Genomic DNA, 19,882 nt, shown 5'->3' with positions numbered 1-19,882 from the left:
TGTTCAGTTTCCTGATAAAAACTCATTTTTCTCGATTGTGTATTTTTGTCACTTGGCCCATTATATATCTCCACTCTTCATTTCTCCAGTGTCCAACCACAAATTAATCTTAACTTCCTGATTTTACCTATATCATTGTAATGGATATCTATATTTAAATTTGTTTACGGCGTTATTTACCTTCCGCTGTATTTACATCATCACTGTACCGGGTGTACCGGGTGTCCCAATAAGAATGGCCATATCTCAGGAACCGTTTATAGTACAGCTTTGAGAAAAAAATATTTATAACACAAGTTGCCTTGGGAAAAGCCTGGAAATTATTTTCATAATTGTAGGTTGACCGTTAGAAGGCGTAATTGAATATCAAAAATTAAAAAACCAAAATTTTACAAAATTTGCCTAATGAAAGGGCACTGGAAATCCGATCATCGTATTTATTATAAAATTCTGCGCATATTTCATTTCACAAGTTTAAGTCTACCTTTGCAAATAAGAGGTGGGGGTGAGTGGGCACCTTGTTATGAAAAAATGGCTGAGTCCGGTTCTGCTAAATCGAATTTTACAAACTTGGTCTTGTTGAAAACCTCTCTTTTTCGTCTATGTAAGAGTTATAATTTCGAAACAGCCTATTAAGTAATATGACAGCTAGGAGATTTAATTATTTTCAGAAATCTAGTTTTCTTTGGAAAACATTAAATACAAGTAGGCATTTTAATCCTGTATTATAAAATTAGATCAAATTAGCAACAGAATAGCGAAAACCGCATGTCCATACCTTTTTTCTGTCTCGAGATATCTTACGAAACGTGTAAATTTTAAACCTAACCGTTACTGTCACCGGTAAACGAAGTTAAGGAAAAGTAGTCTGCTGTGAAAAAACAAAGAAACATTTTACAGATCTCAACGTATCTATATAATTAATTAAAACAACAATAACACAAACAACACTATAAAATATAACAAAGAAATAAAAACAACTACTTAGTGACGACTTAAATGTTCCAATTATTGCCCATCATTTTTGATTCAAGCATTTACTCTTTCAAGAGTGATTGAACAGCAGTCTTAATTTCTGCTCTCGAAATGCTTTGAATGGGGTTTAGTATTCTCTGGATCATTTTTTCTCGAGTAGGCCTAGTTGCAAAAACAAGGTCTTTAATCCGTCCCCATCCCCAAATAAAAGTGAAATACCAAACCGTTCCCACACCAAAAAGTTAAATCTGGTGATAGTCAGATAATTGGACCCTTTCTTTTCGATAATGCTATTATTGGTGGACGCTATCTAATCTTTTTAAGGAATGAATTGCCTCTTCTTCTGAAAGATCTCCCGCTAGCAGTTCGTAGGTCCATGTTGTTTCAGCACTATGGTGGTCCCGCGCATTTTTCCAGAGTAGTAAGAGATTTTTTAGATGAGACTTTCGCTGATAGTTGGATAGGACGTGGAAGCCTATTTTTTGGCTAGCCAGACCAGCAGATTTAACTGTTTAGACTTTTATTTATGGGGGCGGATTAAAGACCTTGTTTTTGCTGCTAGGCCCACTACTCGAGAAAACATGATCCGGAGAGTAGGAAACGACATGCAAAGCATTGCGAGAACAGAAATTGAGACTGCTGTTCAATATACTCTAAAGAGTAAATACTTGCATCGAAAATTATGGGCCGTAATTTGAACATTAAAGTCCTCACTAAGTAGTTGTTTCTATTTGTTTGTTATATTTTATAGTGTTGTTTGTCCTATTGTTTTTTTAATTAATACACGTTGACATCTAAAAAAATGTTTCTTAGTTTTTTTCCACAGCACACTACCTTTCCTTAACTTCGTTTACCGGTGACAGCAGTGGCGGCTCGTCAGGGTCGGCAGGGTCGGCAGTGCCGACCCACACATTTATGGATACATTATAGATTTTTTAAATATTTAATTTAATCGGAGTTGATGATATTCGTTTCTGTGAAATAAAAAATATATCTGTGAGATAATACAGACTAAATTTTATTCATTGTTTTTAAAAGACTTCGATCCCGATACGTTAGTTAAGTGATCCCTGTGCGCTGTGCGTAAGAGACTTTTCAAATTAATGATCCTATAGCCATGCACCCGCACCGGATTGCGATTGTGTGAATTCTTATTATAAAGCCCGGCACAGCATGCCGTCCCCAGATCGAGGATTTGCTAGTTAATAAGAAGCTATGGAATATTAGCCGATAGGCAACCAATTATACATTCTCCGTACTTATTTGAATGGCAAGTACGGCAGCGGGTACCTCTGCCGAGGCCAAGCGGTGATCTGCAAACGGCAGAAAGGCACGTACGTAGTAGCCACGTATTGCCTTGCTAGCGCTCCCGGGAAAATTTTGAAATAGGTACCTAAGTAGTTTTACGTCGTTTAATTATTAATATTATTATTGATATTGTAATTCTTTTAAGTTGTTAGGAATTACCATTTAGGGTAGGGGACAGGATGTATCGAAGCATTCGTTAAAACAAGTTAATTATAGAGAACAAATAAAATTGTTTAACAAATACGATCTGGAATTTTCTAATTTATTTTCTGACTCGAAGAATATACCGGCGTACCTAAAACAGCCCAGAATGAAAGAATCGATTAGTAGTTACATTTTGATCCTTTTCGGTAGAAGTAGACGAAACTACTGATAGAGGTAACATGTCATTCACAAGTATCAGTAATTGTTCTTCGATACGCGTTACGTCTAAATTTATGAGAGGTTGTTATGTTTTCAGACGTGAGTAGAAGCTATAAGACAGAATATATTTTTGGTGTTTTAATTTAAAGGATAGATTAAATTTTTTGATATCAAAAATAAATTGGTAAGGCAAATTTATGACGGGGCTGTCTTGATGTCCAGTGAATTGTATGGTCTCCGGATAAAAGTTAAAACAATTGCACCAGGCAAAACTATTATTTACTCACTGTTATAAGTCATTGACCTCTTTGACTATTCAAAATTTAAAAGTTACGCCAAAGAATTTTCAAAATATCTATTAGACAAGTTCATTAAAAATTATCCATAATTTTTTAATCAAATAAAATAAGAAAATGAATTAACAGTTTTATATTCTGATCCAAATATTTTCGGAAGTTGGGATAAGTTACAGACTATGTATAATTTTATATACTGCAATTCATTAGGTACAACAAACTGTTCCCGAAATTAATAAATTATTGTGCTCAAATGTGGTCAAATTCTGTCTCAAATGAACGGGATTTCTCTTGTCTCAAAAGAGTCAAAACGTATTGTCGAAACACCATGAAACAGGAGAGAATGTCAAACTTGTCTCAAATGTCGATAGAAAAAAACTTTTAAAATCCCTCCAAAACAATAATAAATTTTACAATTACATACATTATAACCCATTTGGCTACTTCGAAACAACATAGACTAGAGTTAATTTATAAACAGGTATAGTTTCTAAATTTATAGGAAAAAAACAAAAAAAAAATAAAAAAAAAAAAAAACAAAACCAAAGATCTCCTATGAAATTGAAGCCTTTGGAGACAAAACCTTGCCGACCCTGTCCCTAAAGCCAAGAGCCGCCACTGGGTGACAGTAACAGTTATGTGTAAAATTTACACGTTTGTTAAGATATCTCGAGGTTTTCGCTATTATGTTGCTAATTTGATCTAATTTTGTAATACAGGATTAAAAATGCATACTTGTATTTAATATTTTCCAAAGAAAACTATATTTCTGAAAATAATTAAATAACACCTCCTAGCTGGCATATTACTTAATAGGCTGTTTCGAAATTATAACTCTTACATTGATGAAAAAGAGCTGTTTAAAAAAGAGAGCTGTTTGCAAAACAAGACCAAGTTTGCAAAATTCGATTTAGCAGAAACGGACTTACAGCCATTTTTTCATAACAATGTTCCCACTCACCCCCACCTCTTATTTGCAAAGGTAGACTTAAACTTGTGAAATCAAATATGTGCAGAATTTTATGAAAAATACTATGATCGGATTTCCAGTGTCCTTTCGTTAGGCAAATTTGGTAAAATTTTGATTTTTTAATTTTTGATATTCAATTACGCCCTCTAGCGGTAAACCTACAATTTATTATGAAAATAATTTCCAGGCTTTTCCCGAGGCAACTTTTGTTATAAATATTTTTTTCTCAAAGCTGTACTATAAACGATTCCTGAGATATGGCTGAGAGTCGTTCTTATTGGGACACCCGGTACATATAGAAACATAGACTTGAGAGTATTCTCAAGAGCGGGCGTTCCAGATGATTTAGCTTTGCCTACGCGTCGATAGAGATGGTTATTAGCAGGTCGAAAATTGCGTATATCTGGTTGGGAGGAACAGGAATGGTTGGAGACATCAAATTGTTTGGAGAAAAATTAGGGCGAATAGGAGAATTTACATAAATACCTTGGTTCCCACATAACGGAAAATGGGAAACTAGATCGAGAAATTACTCATAGGATAGAGTGTGGTAGGTTAAACTGGAAGCAAATAAGCGAAGTACTACGTGATCGATAAATATATGAAAGGAAATATATTCCTGAAAGGAAATATATTTATACAAGAGTATTATAAAACTTGAGTTGATATACGACAGTGGCGGCTCGTGACCTCAGTATGCGGGTAGGCGGTATGTATCCACAAATTCTATTTTTTCTAACTTCATCATTATATAACTTATTAGATAAAGAAATATGTCCAGCTAAAGCTAAAGCACTGTCAATAATTTGATTATTTTTTTCTAACCGTTTTAAACCTAAGTAATTGTTTAAATGTTCTTTCGAAGATTCATGTTTTTTGACACTAGCTGATAAAATTTTCAAATCTGAATATCCCTGACTCATCCAAACATTATTTTGCTTCAAATTTGAGAGTAACAGACAAGGCCAACAAAAAAGTGAATTTTTAAAATAACTTCTGCTTAACCATTTATGGTTTTCATACCATATTGTTTTAAACGATCTCGAAAATGGTCGATTGTCTTTCTTCTTACCTGTTGATACAATTTTTAAATTTGGTAAAGGCCGATCGACCCATTGAAATAATTTCTACTCTTTCTTGATTCTGGCGCCTTGAAAAGGCGTCTTGATCAAACTGCAGATTATATCGTTTAAAATATTGATTTTATTTTACTATGGGCGGTTTAACCAACGACAAATAGTAGTTTATTCGATGAATAAAAATATTCGGCCAATAAAAATAACACACCTACGTTTCACCAACGTCAAATATGACTTATTTTATTTGTCGCAAATAAAGATTTACTCTTCGAATAAATTGACAAGTTAACCTCGCTTTAAATTTTAAATATCTATATAATTAAATGTAACAAAGAACATTCGTCATTTTAACTTTAAATTATCAAAATTGTATTGAAACACAATTAAAATAAAATATAATTGACTGATAAATTTTATTTCACCAATAACTATTCACAGATTTATTTGTTGTTGGTGAATTATTACTAAATTAAAATACCCTTCAATAGACCAATCTTAAATTTGCTTGTTTATTATTCACTTTTCATAAACAAATTTAAATTGTCCTACCTATTTTTATTGAATACTTAACCTACTAACAGCCCAAATCAAAAAACAATTTAAAATAGTTTCACAACACACAAGAGAATCAACTGAGATGTGAGCGAACCCTGTACCGCCAGAACTTAAGGGCTTTAGCTGGCGTGGCAAGAGCCATGGTGACTAGTCTCACAAAACATTTAAGAACAAAGACTGCAATAGTTTGGTCAGTTAACAGTAAGTTAGACTTGGAAAGGAAACTATGTGGGACGAAGAATAGAGCTGTTAGATGTTGATGGCTGGACAGTTAGAGGAAAGCCATGGAGAAGGAGAAGATGGAATAACCATGAAACTTTTAAGAGAGAAACCTTTAGGTAAAGAAGACACGATGGACAGAAATGAGCAGTGGCGGCCGGTCAGCACTGCCGACCCTGCCCACCCACACATTTATTGATATTATAGATTTTTTAATATTCAATTTAATCAGAGTTTATGTAATTTTTTGTATCTGTGAAATAAAAAAAATCTGTCAGATAATACAGACTAAATTTTATTCGTGGTTTTTAAAAGGATTCGACCAATCCAAGCGTTAAGTGATCCATGCGCATAAGAGACTTTTTAAAAAATGAATGATCCGAGCCATCCATCTGACTCTACCGGCTAGCCGACCCCAGTTCATCCCTAGCGTGACAATTTACACGTAAAACTCAACGAAATACAAGTCGATAAGCAACCAAAACATACATTTCTGTCCGTAGGCAGATACGGCAGGTAACGGCAGGTACGGCACATTTAGATTTGCCGGGGTTTCATTTCGAGGCATCGGCAGAAATTGTAAAAAATAATCACGACGTTCTACGTCGTTGAATTGATATTGTAATTTTTTTCAGTTGTCAGGAATTATCATTTATTTATAGATATACAATATCGTATAATCGTTATATTATGATATAATTATAGATAACTAATAAAATTGTTTAAGAAATGTTTTTGGTGTTTTAAATAACAGATTAAATTTTTTTGATATAAAAAATAAATTGGTAGGGCAAACTGGGGCAAACTTATGACAGCGCTGCCGTGATGTCTGGTGAATTGAACGGTCTCCAGGCAAAAGTTAAAACTATTGCACCACAAGCTTTATTTACTCACTGTCATGGGAATAGAATGATTTTAGTTTTGCAGGATGTGTGTAAAAAAATTAAAGAATATCGTCTTTTCTTGCCAGTTTAGCTCGCCCGGACTACTGTTTTAGGACAAATTGTTTCGAAAAAAAAATGCAAAAAGTTTGTCAGACGCGATCCAATTTTAAACCTCGGTTTTCACTGTAGTAGATTTTCGTGAGCAGCTTTTGGAAGTTTTTTGAATTTATTATCGAAGGCGACGATTTTGAAAGTTGTGATGTAATATCTTGATCCGTGAAGCAATCGGTTTGAGAACTTTCTTAAATGATTACTCTTAATGTTCTTTTAAATATTTAAGAAAGTGTTTGCCCAAACCGATTTGATATTCATTATTGTTCGAAATCAGTCAACTGCCATTATTTATTCCAACGATAGAATAAGAAAACTGGTGAAAAATCTCAGAGATTTTCGTAATGATAATAGTTTCCAATATATACGCAGTGACGTTTTGGGTTCGCCTGATATTTCCGAACCACCCAAAAAAGACACAGGCATGATACAACTTATCTCGAAAAACGAGTATATTTTGAAATTTTGGATACCTACTATGTATTATGCAAATAGATACTCGTTTTTAGAATTTTGAAGATTTGCAAATTTTTTACCTCTTTGACGATTCAAAATTTAAAAGTTAAATTCGCCAAAGAATTGTTAAGATATTTATTATTACAAATTTTTTAAAAATTACGCTGATCCAAATATTTTCAGAAAGTTGGATAAGTTACAAAGTATGTGTTATTTTATATAGTAAGTACTGCAATTCATTACAAAAATCTGATCATCTTATTACCACCAACTTCTAATTTAAATGAACGGGATTTCTCTTGTCTCAAAAGAATCAAAACATATTGTCGAAACACCATGAAACAAGAGAGAATGTCAAGTAAACCAAACAAAAAAATCTCCAATAAAACACTGAAAAACGTTTGTTTTCTATACTTCCACAAAATTTATTACAACTATGTTATTACTACAGCTGTTTCGGCAAAGTGCCTTTCTCAAGTGATATATTTTACAATGGGTTTGCCTTTTTAAGTCTTTAACTGAAGAGGTTGAGGAGTGGGGAGCTGTTTGTCTCGAGTTGGTCATTCAGAATTATATCTGTATTTTTCAATTTATTAATTTCCATTGATTCTAAAAGTGATAGCTTAAGGCCTTTATTTTGAATATGTAGAATTTGAAACCCTTCATTGAAAGAATGATTATGATCTAGAAGGTGAAGTGCGTATGTAGAAGTGTCTGTTTTTCTATTGTTGAAAGCCCTTTTGTGTTCTGCTATCCGTTTGTCAAAAGTTCTGCCAGTTTGACCGATGTAAGTTTTCAGACAGTCACCACAAGTTAGTTTGTACACACCACTGAAAAACAAACGTTTTTCAGTGTTTTATTGTGAGATAAAATGAACTTCCATCAAGTAACGATCGAATCCATCAATTATTAAAAAAATCTCCTATGATAATCTAAGCCTTTTAATTAGATGGTATACCTATATGAGGAGACAAAAAGACCTTGCCAACCCTGTCTCTAAGGCCACGAGCCGCCACTGGAAATGAGTGGTGAAGTCGAGTAAGGAACAGTAGCCCCTGAAAAGGAATATGCTGAGAAAGGAGAAGAAGAATATATTGCTTTAATTATAACACAATTTTATATTTTTAGATGTTTGGTGACCGTTTATTCAAGTCTGGTATCGAAATCTCTGCAAAGCTACAAGCTAGCGCTAATAAAGAATCAGTCTATGTATATTTCTTCAATTATGATGAAAGTATTAATAAATTAGCTGATTTCTTCTGCCCAGAAATGAAAGTTAGTGGTAAGTACACTAATATATTCATGAGTATTAATTTGAGAGTATTTTTTAGAGATATTTGTAGATATTATTTTAATATGACTGACCTTTTGACTATAATATATGTCTATTAAGCTAGAATAGCCATTTCATAATGGAGCCATGAGACTTACCCCATATTTTTTTGCTATTTTATTGCTAATTGATTACGCGAATTAAAAATTTATTGCTTCAACCCCTTCAGAGAAACAGGTGGCTATTCCAGCTTAATATTAAGCTAGAATAGCCAACATTCATATTTCCGGAACGAAATTAGATCGAGGGTCGCTTCCGGCGGCATATTTTATTGCTAATTAATTGCTGAAAGATTGGGTATACAAGAATTTACAAACTCACCCCATTCAACCCCTACCGTTATCATCATTCCCCGGAATCCACAAAAAGTGAAAATAACCCGTTTAAAAACCTAAAACCAAGTGGGTATTTTTTTGCTAATTAATTACTATATACTTACGCCAAAAATTAATTTTTTGCCTCATCCCCTAACGAGCAACAATGGCTTCTGCGGTTGAATACTTAAGTTACAATAGCCAACACTCCTATTTCAGGAACGAAAGCAGATAGAGGGTCGCTTCCGGCGGCATATTTTATTGCTAATTAATTGCTGAAAGATGAGGTATACATGAATTTAAAAACCAACCCCCACCAACCCCTACTGTTATCATCGTTCCCTGGATTTCTCAAAAAGTGAAAATAACCAATTTAAAGACCTAAAACCAAGTGGGTATTTTTTGCTAATTAATTGCTGCAGGTCTACGCCAAAAATGATTTTTTTGCTTTATCCCCTAACGAGCAACAATGGCTACTAGGTTTTAATACTTAAGCTACAATACCCAACACTCCTATTTCAGGAAGGAAAGCAGATAGAGAGTCGCTTCCGGCGGCATATTTTATTGCTTATTAATTGCTGAAAGATGAGGTATAACAGAATTTACAAACTCACCCCCTCCAACCGCTACCGTTATGTGTAAGTGAAAATAACCAATTTAAAGACCTAATACCAAGTGGGTATTGTTTGCTAATTAATTGCTGCAGGTCTACGTCAAAAATGAATTTTTTGCTTCATCCCCTAACGAGCCACAATAGCTACTACGTTTTAATGCTTAAGCTACAATACCCAAGACTCATATTTCAGGAAAGGAAATAGATAAAGATCGCTTCTGGAGGTATGTTTTATTGGTAATTAATTGCCGAAATATGGGGTATACAAGAATTTACAAACTCACCCCCTCCAATCCCTACCGTTATCATCTTCCCTGCATTTCACAAAAAGTGAAAATAACCAGTTCAAAGACCTAAAAAGGGTAATCTAATAAAATATGACGCTGGAAGCGACCCTCTATCTGCTTTCGTTCCTGAAATAGGAGTGTTGAGTATTGTAGCTTAAGTATTCAACCGCAGTAGCCATTGTTGCTCGTTAGGGGATGAAGCAAAAAAATCGTTTTTGACGTAGACCTGCAGCAGTTACTTAAGAAAAAAGTACCCACTTGGTCTTAGGTTTTTAAACTTGTAATTTTCACTTTCTGTGAAATCCGGGGAATGATGATAACGGTATGAAGCAAAAAAATCGTTTTTGGCTTAGATCTGCAGCAGTTACTCAGGAAAAAATACCCACTTTGTCTTAGGTTTTTAAACTGGTTATTTTCACTTTCTGTGAAATCCGGCGAATAATGATAACGGCAGTGTTGGAGGGGGTGAGTTTGTAAGTTTTTGTATACAATATCTTTCAGCAATTAACTAGCAATAAAATATGCCGCTGGAAGCGACCCTCTATCTGCTTTTGTTCCTGAAATAGCGGTGTTGGATATTGTAGCTTAAGTATTAAACTGCAGTAGCCATTGTTCCTCGTTAGGGGATGAAGCAAAAAATTCGTTTTTGGCGTATACCTGCAGCAAATAATTAGCAAGAAATACCCACTTACTTTTAAGTCTTTAAACTGGCTATTTTCTAAACTGAAAAGTAATTCAAAGTTAGTGATTTTAAAGATGTTGAAAAATAATATGATTGGGTCAAATTATGCATCCATGGATCAGCAAATAAAGCTTTGGGACAGTACAAAAAAAAGGACACAAGTAGTAAAACCATATTGCTGGGATATAGAAATAGAGCATTGAAGATCATTTAAGAGAAAAGGAAAATGTATCAATAATTCCTGAGATCTCAGGACGACAATAATAAAGTATGATATAAAAAAGCACAGGTCCCAGCACGAAGGAAGATAGACCAGAGGAAAAAAATGAAACTTAAAGAAATTGCGGCAAAAATATTTCATGTCTTGGAAATTGAGCATAGAAAGCTGGAAACCGATTAAAACATTTGTATTTAATAACAAAAAAAAGAAAGCCAAAAGAAAACCTTAAAATACTCATCCTACAGAAGTGGGATATGTATTTAAAGGAGCTCATAACTGACAGCAGTGTAGAGTATCTCAATATGGTCAAGAGCAGAAATGTGATAATAGTCGGATCGCCTCTGAAAATTACCAGAATAGAACCGAAGAACATGAAGAGTGGAAACTGTGTATATTTTCGACAATCGATAAAAAGGCAGCAGAGCTGATTGCTGTAACTACGAAGATTTTTGCTTGCTTTTGGCTGGACCTAGAATATTTTTTAGTAGGCTTCACAAGTTCCTTTTTCCATTTCGGTTGGCCAGCTTTAAGTTAATTTATATTTTAATTATGATTAAAATCCCAATTTTAAATTTAAATTTAAGGTATTGCCCATTGTCAGGATACTGTATTTGCATATGGATGTTTCTTATTTCATGAATTAGCCGAGAATGACAAACATATGAAGAAAATATTTAATATTTTTATGAATTCATTTATTAGTAAAGGGTAAGTAAAATCTTAGTTGTAAGACAAATGATTATAATGAGCTATCTGCCAATTTGTATACGATATGAGCTCGTAGGTAGAGGGGCTAATTAAAAATTCGCGAGCGTCAGTAGTGACGTCAGTAAACTTTTACTGGAAATTTAACGTTCTGCATTAAGAGTTGCATATAATTTTTACTAAATGTCTCACGAAAGTTGTTGTATTAAAGAGTTGGCCCGAAATTTTACGTTATTTAAGTGCAATAAATGCATAGGTTAATATTTAAGGAGTATTATACTATAATTATTATATTAAATTATTATACTTTTTTGCAGAATAAATTTTTTCTAATATTAGCTGTCAACATAAACTTCGAAACGATAAGCAAAATCTTAAAAATAATCATAATGAGTAATAAATTCTGTATATATTGATATTAATTATTATCGATTACAATCCAATTACTTCTTTACGTTGTAAGTATTACACGATAAGAATTAAATAATAGGTTTGAAACAATTATTAATTGCTTTTCTTCTTTCCTCTTTAAATTTCCGGCCGAAACAGGAACACTAGTCATCCTTTAGATGGCGATACCAGCCATACCAGTGAAACTCACAGAGGATAGGCAACACTTTTTTCTTTCCATCGAAATTTCCGGCAAAAGTTATACTAGTAATCCGCTAATGGCTTGATTACAAGTAACGAGTACGTTGGCGAGACAGCAAACTGTTACTAGGCCGAGACAGTAGTGAGGGCGAGAGATGGTTTATACGTATTTGGCAATTTTTGAATTTGGAGGCGAGTCAGTTCAGTTTCGATTCACAAAAACAAGGAGTAGTGTACTTATGGATCGTAAAGCTAACATTAAAAATATATCAAAAGGCTTATACCACTGCTTATACAAGAATTGACGGATATATTATGAGAAGGAGATAAGCGTCTTTGGACTATAGACAATGGATTTTAAGAAGACCAAATCTCGCTGCTCCCGATTTCTATTTCTTGACTATATGTCAAATTTAAATTTTTTACTTTATTTGACTTCTTGAGTTTTAAAACCAACAATATTTATTTCTTCTACAATCGATACATAATATGCTGCATCACGTTTTTGTTTATATTTATACTCCAAAAGTTTGAAATTTTATAAGCATGCGTGTGTGACTTATACAACTGAACTAAACTTTATTGTCCTATCTGAGTTCCATTTGTTAGCTATTTTTGAGAATCACAACTCACATTGATTAACACAAGTTGTCTCCTCTGATGAAGTGGTAATGTGCCTAGTTACACAGCGAGTGTTGTTTACACATACCGAGTGGATTGGCGAGTATACGATTGAAGGGTGGGAGGTCGCAGACTCGGCCTAGTAAATAGAACAAGATCCGAGTGACTGTCTCGACATATGACTGGGTCGAGTGCTCGGCCAAGTACTCGTTAGTATGTTTATACCAAACGAGCACTCGGCCGAGAACACTGTCTCGCTACAATACTCGTTAGGTGTAATCAAGGTTTAAGTAGGTGGCGATACCAGCGAAGCTCATAGAGCATAGGACAATCTGTCTTAGAAGAGTGGCAAGTTTCATAAAATTAAACAAACAATATGGTGCAAAAGTATGGAATAAATTCATTAGAAAGTCAGAAACAGATGACAATCATCGATTTTTTAAATGCAAACAAAGGTCAAGGAATACCTCATTTGATAGGTCCCCTAATCGCCTTTGCAAAATTTGATTTGTACAGGGTTAACCAAAACTGTTGGTTTATTATTACAATTAACTTATAATAAATGTTAGTAATATACAATAAAATTTTAAGACATCTTGAAATTAACGACCTTCAGTAATGATACAATGAGAAAGACGGGCAGAAAATTCTTTCCTAACTTAATTTAATTTAGTGAAGAAGTATTTTTTATTGTAATTACATTATTATTATTATAAAAATTAATATTAAAATCACCAGGCTTCCGGGTTAAACCGCGTCGATATTTATTGGGCCGAGCTTTCTACATCCTCTCTGACGTCTTCTTCAAGGCTTCCGGGGTCTCAGCCTCCTGAACCCCCATACACTACACTCATGGGCGTCCGCATTATCAAAACTAGGGGGCAGATTTGAGAAATAAAAAAAATGGTTAGATAAGCAATAATAAATATAGACGTAAATTGAGAGTATTCACTGAGAGGGAAGAGGGGGAAGGGGCTTCCTTCAGAAAAGTTTTGAAAATAACATTTTCGGAGCCAAAATTATAACTGAATGACTTCATACAAAAATGAAGCAAACTAAATATAATTTAAATATTTAAAAACTTTTTTAATGCTTTTTACAAAAACGTAATGCAAACAAGTTAATTTACTCCTGGATAAGCCTTCGATTTGTGAAGCAAGATAAATTGTCTGTTCCTAAACACTATTATTTAAACAACAATTTACGCGGATCAATTGTAAATCCTTGTAAAACTTTCTCTACAAACTTTTTCTTTTCTTTTTTGGTAATATTTGTTTTCGATGAATGCTCATTAGAGCTAACCCATTAAGGCGATCTTCGACCATTGTACTCCGCAACCATTTTTTTATTCAAATATTGAATGGGTTGCATATGTGAGTCCATATTAAATGTAGTAATGAAACACAGACTTACTCACAATCATTTAATTATACTTTGACGACCGGTTTCGATCTCTACATTATACAGATCATCTTCATCTACTACTTGTAACGCCGACCTGAAGATGATCTGTATAATGTAGAGATCGAAGCCGGTCGTCAAAGTATAATTAAATGATTGTGAGTAAGTCTGTGTTTCATTACTACATTTTTTTATTCTTCGAAGACTGCTAAATGACCTCTCAACTGTACACGTAGTGCTAGGTAATGTTACGAGAATTTCCAGCAATTTTTTTGTTAACGGATAAAAAGTAGTGGACGCTCGAACCAGTTCAAAAATTTCAAGTGTGTTTAGGCTGTCTAACTCATTATTAAGGCGTTTTTTATTCCAATGTTCTACCGTTACTTCTAGCTCTGCATGTATTCCATCTATTTCATAGTGGTTTAAGGATTGTCTCAATTGTTCTAATTTAAGGCAATTTAAATTAATTTTTGAAAAATGCTTGGGATGCAGAAGACTCAGAGCGAAGGCTGGCGTATTTTCTTCGGAAAACCGTGTCTGTAGAGAAGATATGATAGAATCCAGATACGGAAGAATCATGGATCGCCTCCAGTATTCACGTATCAGCTGGTTGATTGCTTCTATGCTGTTGCTTGATTACAGTTCTAGGGGTAGATAATTCAAAACCGCATTCTTCGGCTATTTTATTGTATTCATGCAATAAAGTGTTTGTTACGTTCTCTGCGTTCTGTCTGTGTATTTTAAAAATATCCATGATTTGACGAATATGTTCCGCTACCTTTAAAACATTAGTTTGCGCAGATTGTACGCGGTTGACTATAGGCTCTAGGTATTCAGAATATTTTGCAATCAAAATGACAGCGACGATAAATCCTGACTTGCATGCCGCAGAATGTAACTGATAAGATGTTTTTCTAGTGACCAAATTTTCTTCAACGGATAGGGTTTGCAAGGCCTGTACAATTTCAATGAAATTTTTTCGAAAAACGCTAATTATCTTGTATTTGTCGGACCACCGTGTTTCGCAGAGGCTAGGGATATTTGCTGTCATATTCCTTCTTAATACTGATTTACGGAAGAAATTGGTTATATCTTTAATAATGGCAATAGTATTTCGTACTTCATTTAAATGATTCAAATCGTTCATAACTAAGTTTAATATGTGTGACCCACAGTGGAAAAAAAAAGATTCGAATAGAAAGGAAATACGAATTCAGTGGTGGTTTCCACTTTCAGATTTAAAAAAGATTAGGTAAATAAAATAATATTACAGAGTAATGAAGAAATAGATGGAGATGCATGCAGTAGAATTAGGGCTGGATGGATGAAGTGGAAAGAAGCGAGTGGTGTGTTGTGTGACAGAAAAATTCCAATGAAGCTGAAGGGAAAATTCTATAAAATAGCCATAAGACCGGCTATGATGTACGGAACTGAATGTTGGGCAATGAAAAAGAAAGAGGAACAACGAATGCATGTGGCGGAAATGAGAATGCTTAGATGGATGAGTGAAGTGACAAAGAAGGATAAAATTAGAAATGAGTATATTAGGGGAAGTCTAGGTGTAGCACCAAATGATGACAAAATGAGAGAGCAAAGGTTAAGATGGTTTGGTCATGTTCAACGTCGAGACGTTAATCACCCAATACGAAGAATAGTTGAAGTGCAGATTCCTGGAAGGAGTAGGAGAGGAAGACCAAAGAAAACCTGGGGGGAGACGATAAGGCAGGACATGTTGGTAAAGGGGATTAACATTGATATGACCCAAGATAGAATTGTGTGGAGAAATGCAATTAGGGAAGCCGACCCCGCATAGGGATAAGGCAAAGAGAATGATAGGTAAATAAAATAATAGCCGATTTTAAATTTTCATTCAAGTTTTGTTAAGTATATGTGGTTTTTTCGTCCCAGCTAGAATGTAGAAACAGAGTGGTTATCAATATTAAGTTACAACTTTGTATTTTTCTATATTGCTTATTCACCAATTTTACACTCGCCTCGTCCTCTCTAGGGGGGCGGGCAGCTGCCCCCTACCTCTTTCCTGTGGACGCCCATGACTACACTATTCACTATTCACTGCACTACTACTGCTGGAGATATCCATACCAACTGCTACTTGCATGCCAACTTTCATCACATACTTTCACAAATCAATTCAGTCATTTATTTATAGCCTTGTCTTCAGATCAATATACCTGTTTTTTGTTCCAGGAAACCTTTTATCAGTGAGAACTTAGAATGGTTACCAACCAAAGGAAACAATCTGTCATTTATGAATATTACCAACGTTGACAATATTAAAATGGATACAGCAGCTTCTTTGTATCCCACAGATATCTGGTCTGAACTAAATAAATCTGAATTCCAGAATTAGAATGTCCAAATGAAGATAAAAGGAAAAACAAATAACAAATAATATAACAAAATTTTGTACAGTCGGAAAAATGAAAGAATACCCATGAACGAACATATAAAACACGCTGTATTTTCCTGTCACCGTGTCACAAAGAAAATTGTCCAGTGCAAGTACATGCAACAAAAATTATTACATGTACTTGCGCTGCCAATTTTTTGTGTGACAGGAAATACAGCGTGTTTTATATGTTCGTTCATGGGTATTCTTTCATTTTTCCTACTGTACTATAGGTGAATTGTTATTGAATATTTTTATACAGATTAAACAGTTCTCAAAGATGATAATATAAAATGATTATTATGGTAACTACAACCTTTTTGCTGAAAGTTTTTTACTTTGCTTTTACTTTTAAATTATTTTGTTGTATTTTTGTGATACAAAGTATTACAAAGAAATTATAAATTATAGAATATTTGAAAAAGTTATACCTAGATTATTTTTAACATTAATATTACAAAAGAGTGAGAATAAATTGACAATAATGCGACAATTTTTCGAAAAATTGTTTCTTGGCAATAGACACGAGAGCCCGGAGGGCTCGAGTAGCTATTGCTTATTGGAAACAAGTTTAAGAAAGAAAATTGGAGCATTATTCTCAATTTATTCTCACTCTCTTTTCAATTTTTTCTTACTATCGTGTGATATTCGATAGATTATTTTTTAATACTTACATATAAAATTCAAATCTTTCTATAAAAACATTCAGTGACATTCATCCTAATTAATGCGACACACATTTTTCAACTTGTCAAAGTAAACAGCACAGTTTAGCAAATATTTAGACGAATATAAGAATAAAATATATAAACTTATTTATAAATAGTTTTATTTATGAAATAATCTTAGCGAAGTAAACTCGAGCGGTTAAAATTGCCGATGTGTGTTCTTCTCGTGACAATTTGACCTTAGATGCAGAACTAAAAGTTTATCATGGATATTTTCTTAAATGTGACAGTTGTCAAAACTAGGAAACTGGTTGCAATTAAACAGAAACAATCTACTTAAAGTTATTCTCACTGTAATAATGTAAAGTAGAATATTACCGCTGTAATAATAATCTGAATGGATAGAATTAAACACGTGATGAAAAATCTTTCTAAATGATTGGAAGTTAAAATCATTAAAAAATAATCATTATAATAAAACCATAAGGTTCAACTGAAGGGGTGGGTGCAGTAATTAGTCATACGTTATTTTCACAAAAACTATTTAGATATATACATAGTAGATATAAGTAATATAATTAGTAGCACGATCAGATTTATAGGTGTACAAATATTTATCTTTTACTAGGCATATGATTATACCGTTAAAGCAGGACATATGGCATGTGCTAAAATTGATTTTGACCATTTTTGATTTACATTGAGTGCCACTGAGAATAAACAGTGAACCATTAGTCATAGATAAGGTATATAGCCATTAGTGTACAAAAAGAACTTCATTTACGAAAATACCAAGCGTTTTGTGATGATCGGAAAAAGAAACAGAATTTGGTAAAACGTTTGATGATGATCTATCAACAAAATTTACCAGTGACAGTTCTTACTATACATTATGTTTTACTTCTCTCAACTTCTCTCAAATATGGGTTTACAACCAAAGATTTCAGTTATCTAAAATGACAAAACAGGCATGTACCTACAATATAATGATGAAACAATTGTCAAAAAATTCGCCATCACAACAGTTTATTTTTTAAAGCATTATGTAGACAACAGCTAACAGCTTAAAATAAAAATGCAAGGATTTTTTGCATCTTCACTGACAGCAACTGTCAAGTGAAAACTCCTTGGTTCAACGAGAAAAACTAACTAACCAAATTATTAACAATATTAACAATTATTAACAACAATTATTAACAATAATTTGAACCAGTTGTAAGAAATCTTATTTTTAAAAGATTTAATAAGGTTTATTGTCTTTTCTGTCATTATTATGTTTCTACGCCATATGTTGCTATTAGTCGTACGATGGTTATATATAAATATGCATTTTAAACTTCACTTCCCTATAGATGTCTTTGGATCCAAACAACTGTGACAGAGAGAAGTAAATAGGTATGCTTTGTTAGCAAGCATTATTCGTTTTCGTATTTCCTCCTCCTCGCACTGCCAGGGCCCTGTACCCCAGGCTGTGGGTGAAAAAACGTGATATAATTCATGAATTTTTGAAACCTATCAGGTGTTGTAAAGGACGATGCCAGGAATAACTTCTACTAAAATGTAACCAAAAATATTGTGCGCTTTATTTTTAATTGCGATTTTCATTTGTTAAATTTGCAATTTTGATTGATTTTTAATTTTGTAGCTTAGGATATTGATTTTAGAAAAAAACTTTTAAATAGAAAGTTGTAGTAAATTAAAAAACCTACAATTTGAGCTATGGTAAGTTTAATTTCGTTAATTGGTTATTGCAAAACAGCCTGCGAAAGGTCCAAAATGGCCGTTTTTTACAATTGCATTATTTATTGTACAAATAATTTTTTTTATTTTTTTTAGCTTTAAAATGAAGGTCTTTCAATTCCAAACATAAAAAAAAATTGTAAAGCCAGATTAACGAATTTGTTGCTCAGATATTATAAATTGTTTATCCCAAGAGGTAAAATCTCGAAGACTATAACTTTTTGAAAAAAAATCGTAGAAAGTTGGTGAAACATCCAATCTCCTTCGAAAGAGTTATGTTTTCATATTCTGATGTAACTAAATGCGTAAAACATTTTTAAACCTCTAATTTTTGGATTTGAAAATAAGGGGGCAAATTTCGTTATAAACATTTAGAGCTGAAGCGGCCCTGTACATCCTATGAGTTTTTAACTTACATATTATTGTTGCTGAAGATGAAACTAAGGTTTATAAAAAAATAAAAAATTTCTACGACCAACTGAAGCCGAGATAATTTTTGGGTTTGCAAATAAGGGGGCAAATTTCGTTATAAACATTTAGAGCTGAAGCGGCCCTGTATATCCTATGAGTTTCTAACTTACAGATTATTGTTGCTAAAGACGAAACGAAGATTTATAAAAAAATTAAAATTTTCTACAACCAACTGAAGCCGAGATAATTGTTTTTTTTTTTCTTAAATCATAGTGCCTTTATTTATAACAATTAAGAAATTATTTTACAGTCATTGACTAAAGAAAAACTTATATTATCTTAAAATAAAAATTATTATAAAATATAATTATATTTAATTATTAGAAATTATTTTTTAAATCGGTGCTTTTGCAAGCGGCCGAATTTTACAAATCGCCCGGCTCGCTTCAAATCCGCGCGCTCGGAAAATTTTTACGTAACTTGTATTAAATGACAGAAAACAATTTAATAATATTACCATTATAATATACAGTCTATTTACCACTGTATTTGTTTTTCTTTATAAACTTTTATATGTGAAATCCAAAAAGAATAGTCACTACAAGAAGAAAAAGTTTTATGTATATTATAGTAAGAAGTATCTACATTCGCTCTCGCGAGATTTTTTTTG

The 19,882-nt window shown here is 33.2% G+C and overlaps 1 protein-coding gene across 2 annotated transcripts in view; it reads left to right on the top strand.

Moving 5' to 3' along the window:
* LOC114347394 (venom carboxylesterase-6-like) overlaps window positions 1-17,208 on the top strand; it is a 92,781-nt gene extending 75,573 nt beyond the window's left edge. Inside the window, exons 8-10 of one of the 2 annotated variants that reach the window (XM_028298130.2) lie at window positions 8,345-8,498; window positions 11,250-11,373; window positions 16,192-17,208. In XM_028298130.2, the coding sequence (XP_028153931.2) occupies window positions 8,345-8,498; window positions 11,250-11,373; window positions 16,192-16,354 (441 nt within the window). In that variant the 3' untranslated portion in view covers window positions 16,355-17,208. The remainder of the gene's footprint in view (window positions 1-8,344; window positions 8,499-11,249; window positions 11,374-16,191) is intronic. The other variant, XM_028298185.2, reaches the window with a different exon arrangement.
* Window positions 17,209-19,882: the final 2,674 nt, after the last annotated feature.

Source organism: Diabrotica virgifera, chromosome 1 (genome assembly GCF_917563875.1).
Source record: "Diabrotica virgifera virgifera chromosome 1, PGI_DIABVI_V3a".
Taxonomy (NCBI): domain Eukaryota; kingdom Metazoa; phylum Arthropoda; class Insecta; order Coleoptera; family Chrysomelidae; genus Diabrotica; species Diabrotica virgifera.
This window is presented reverse-complemented; position numbering and strand designations above follow the sequence as displayed.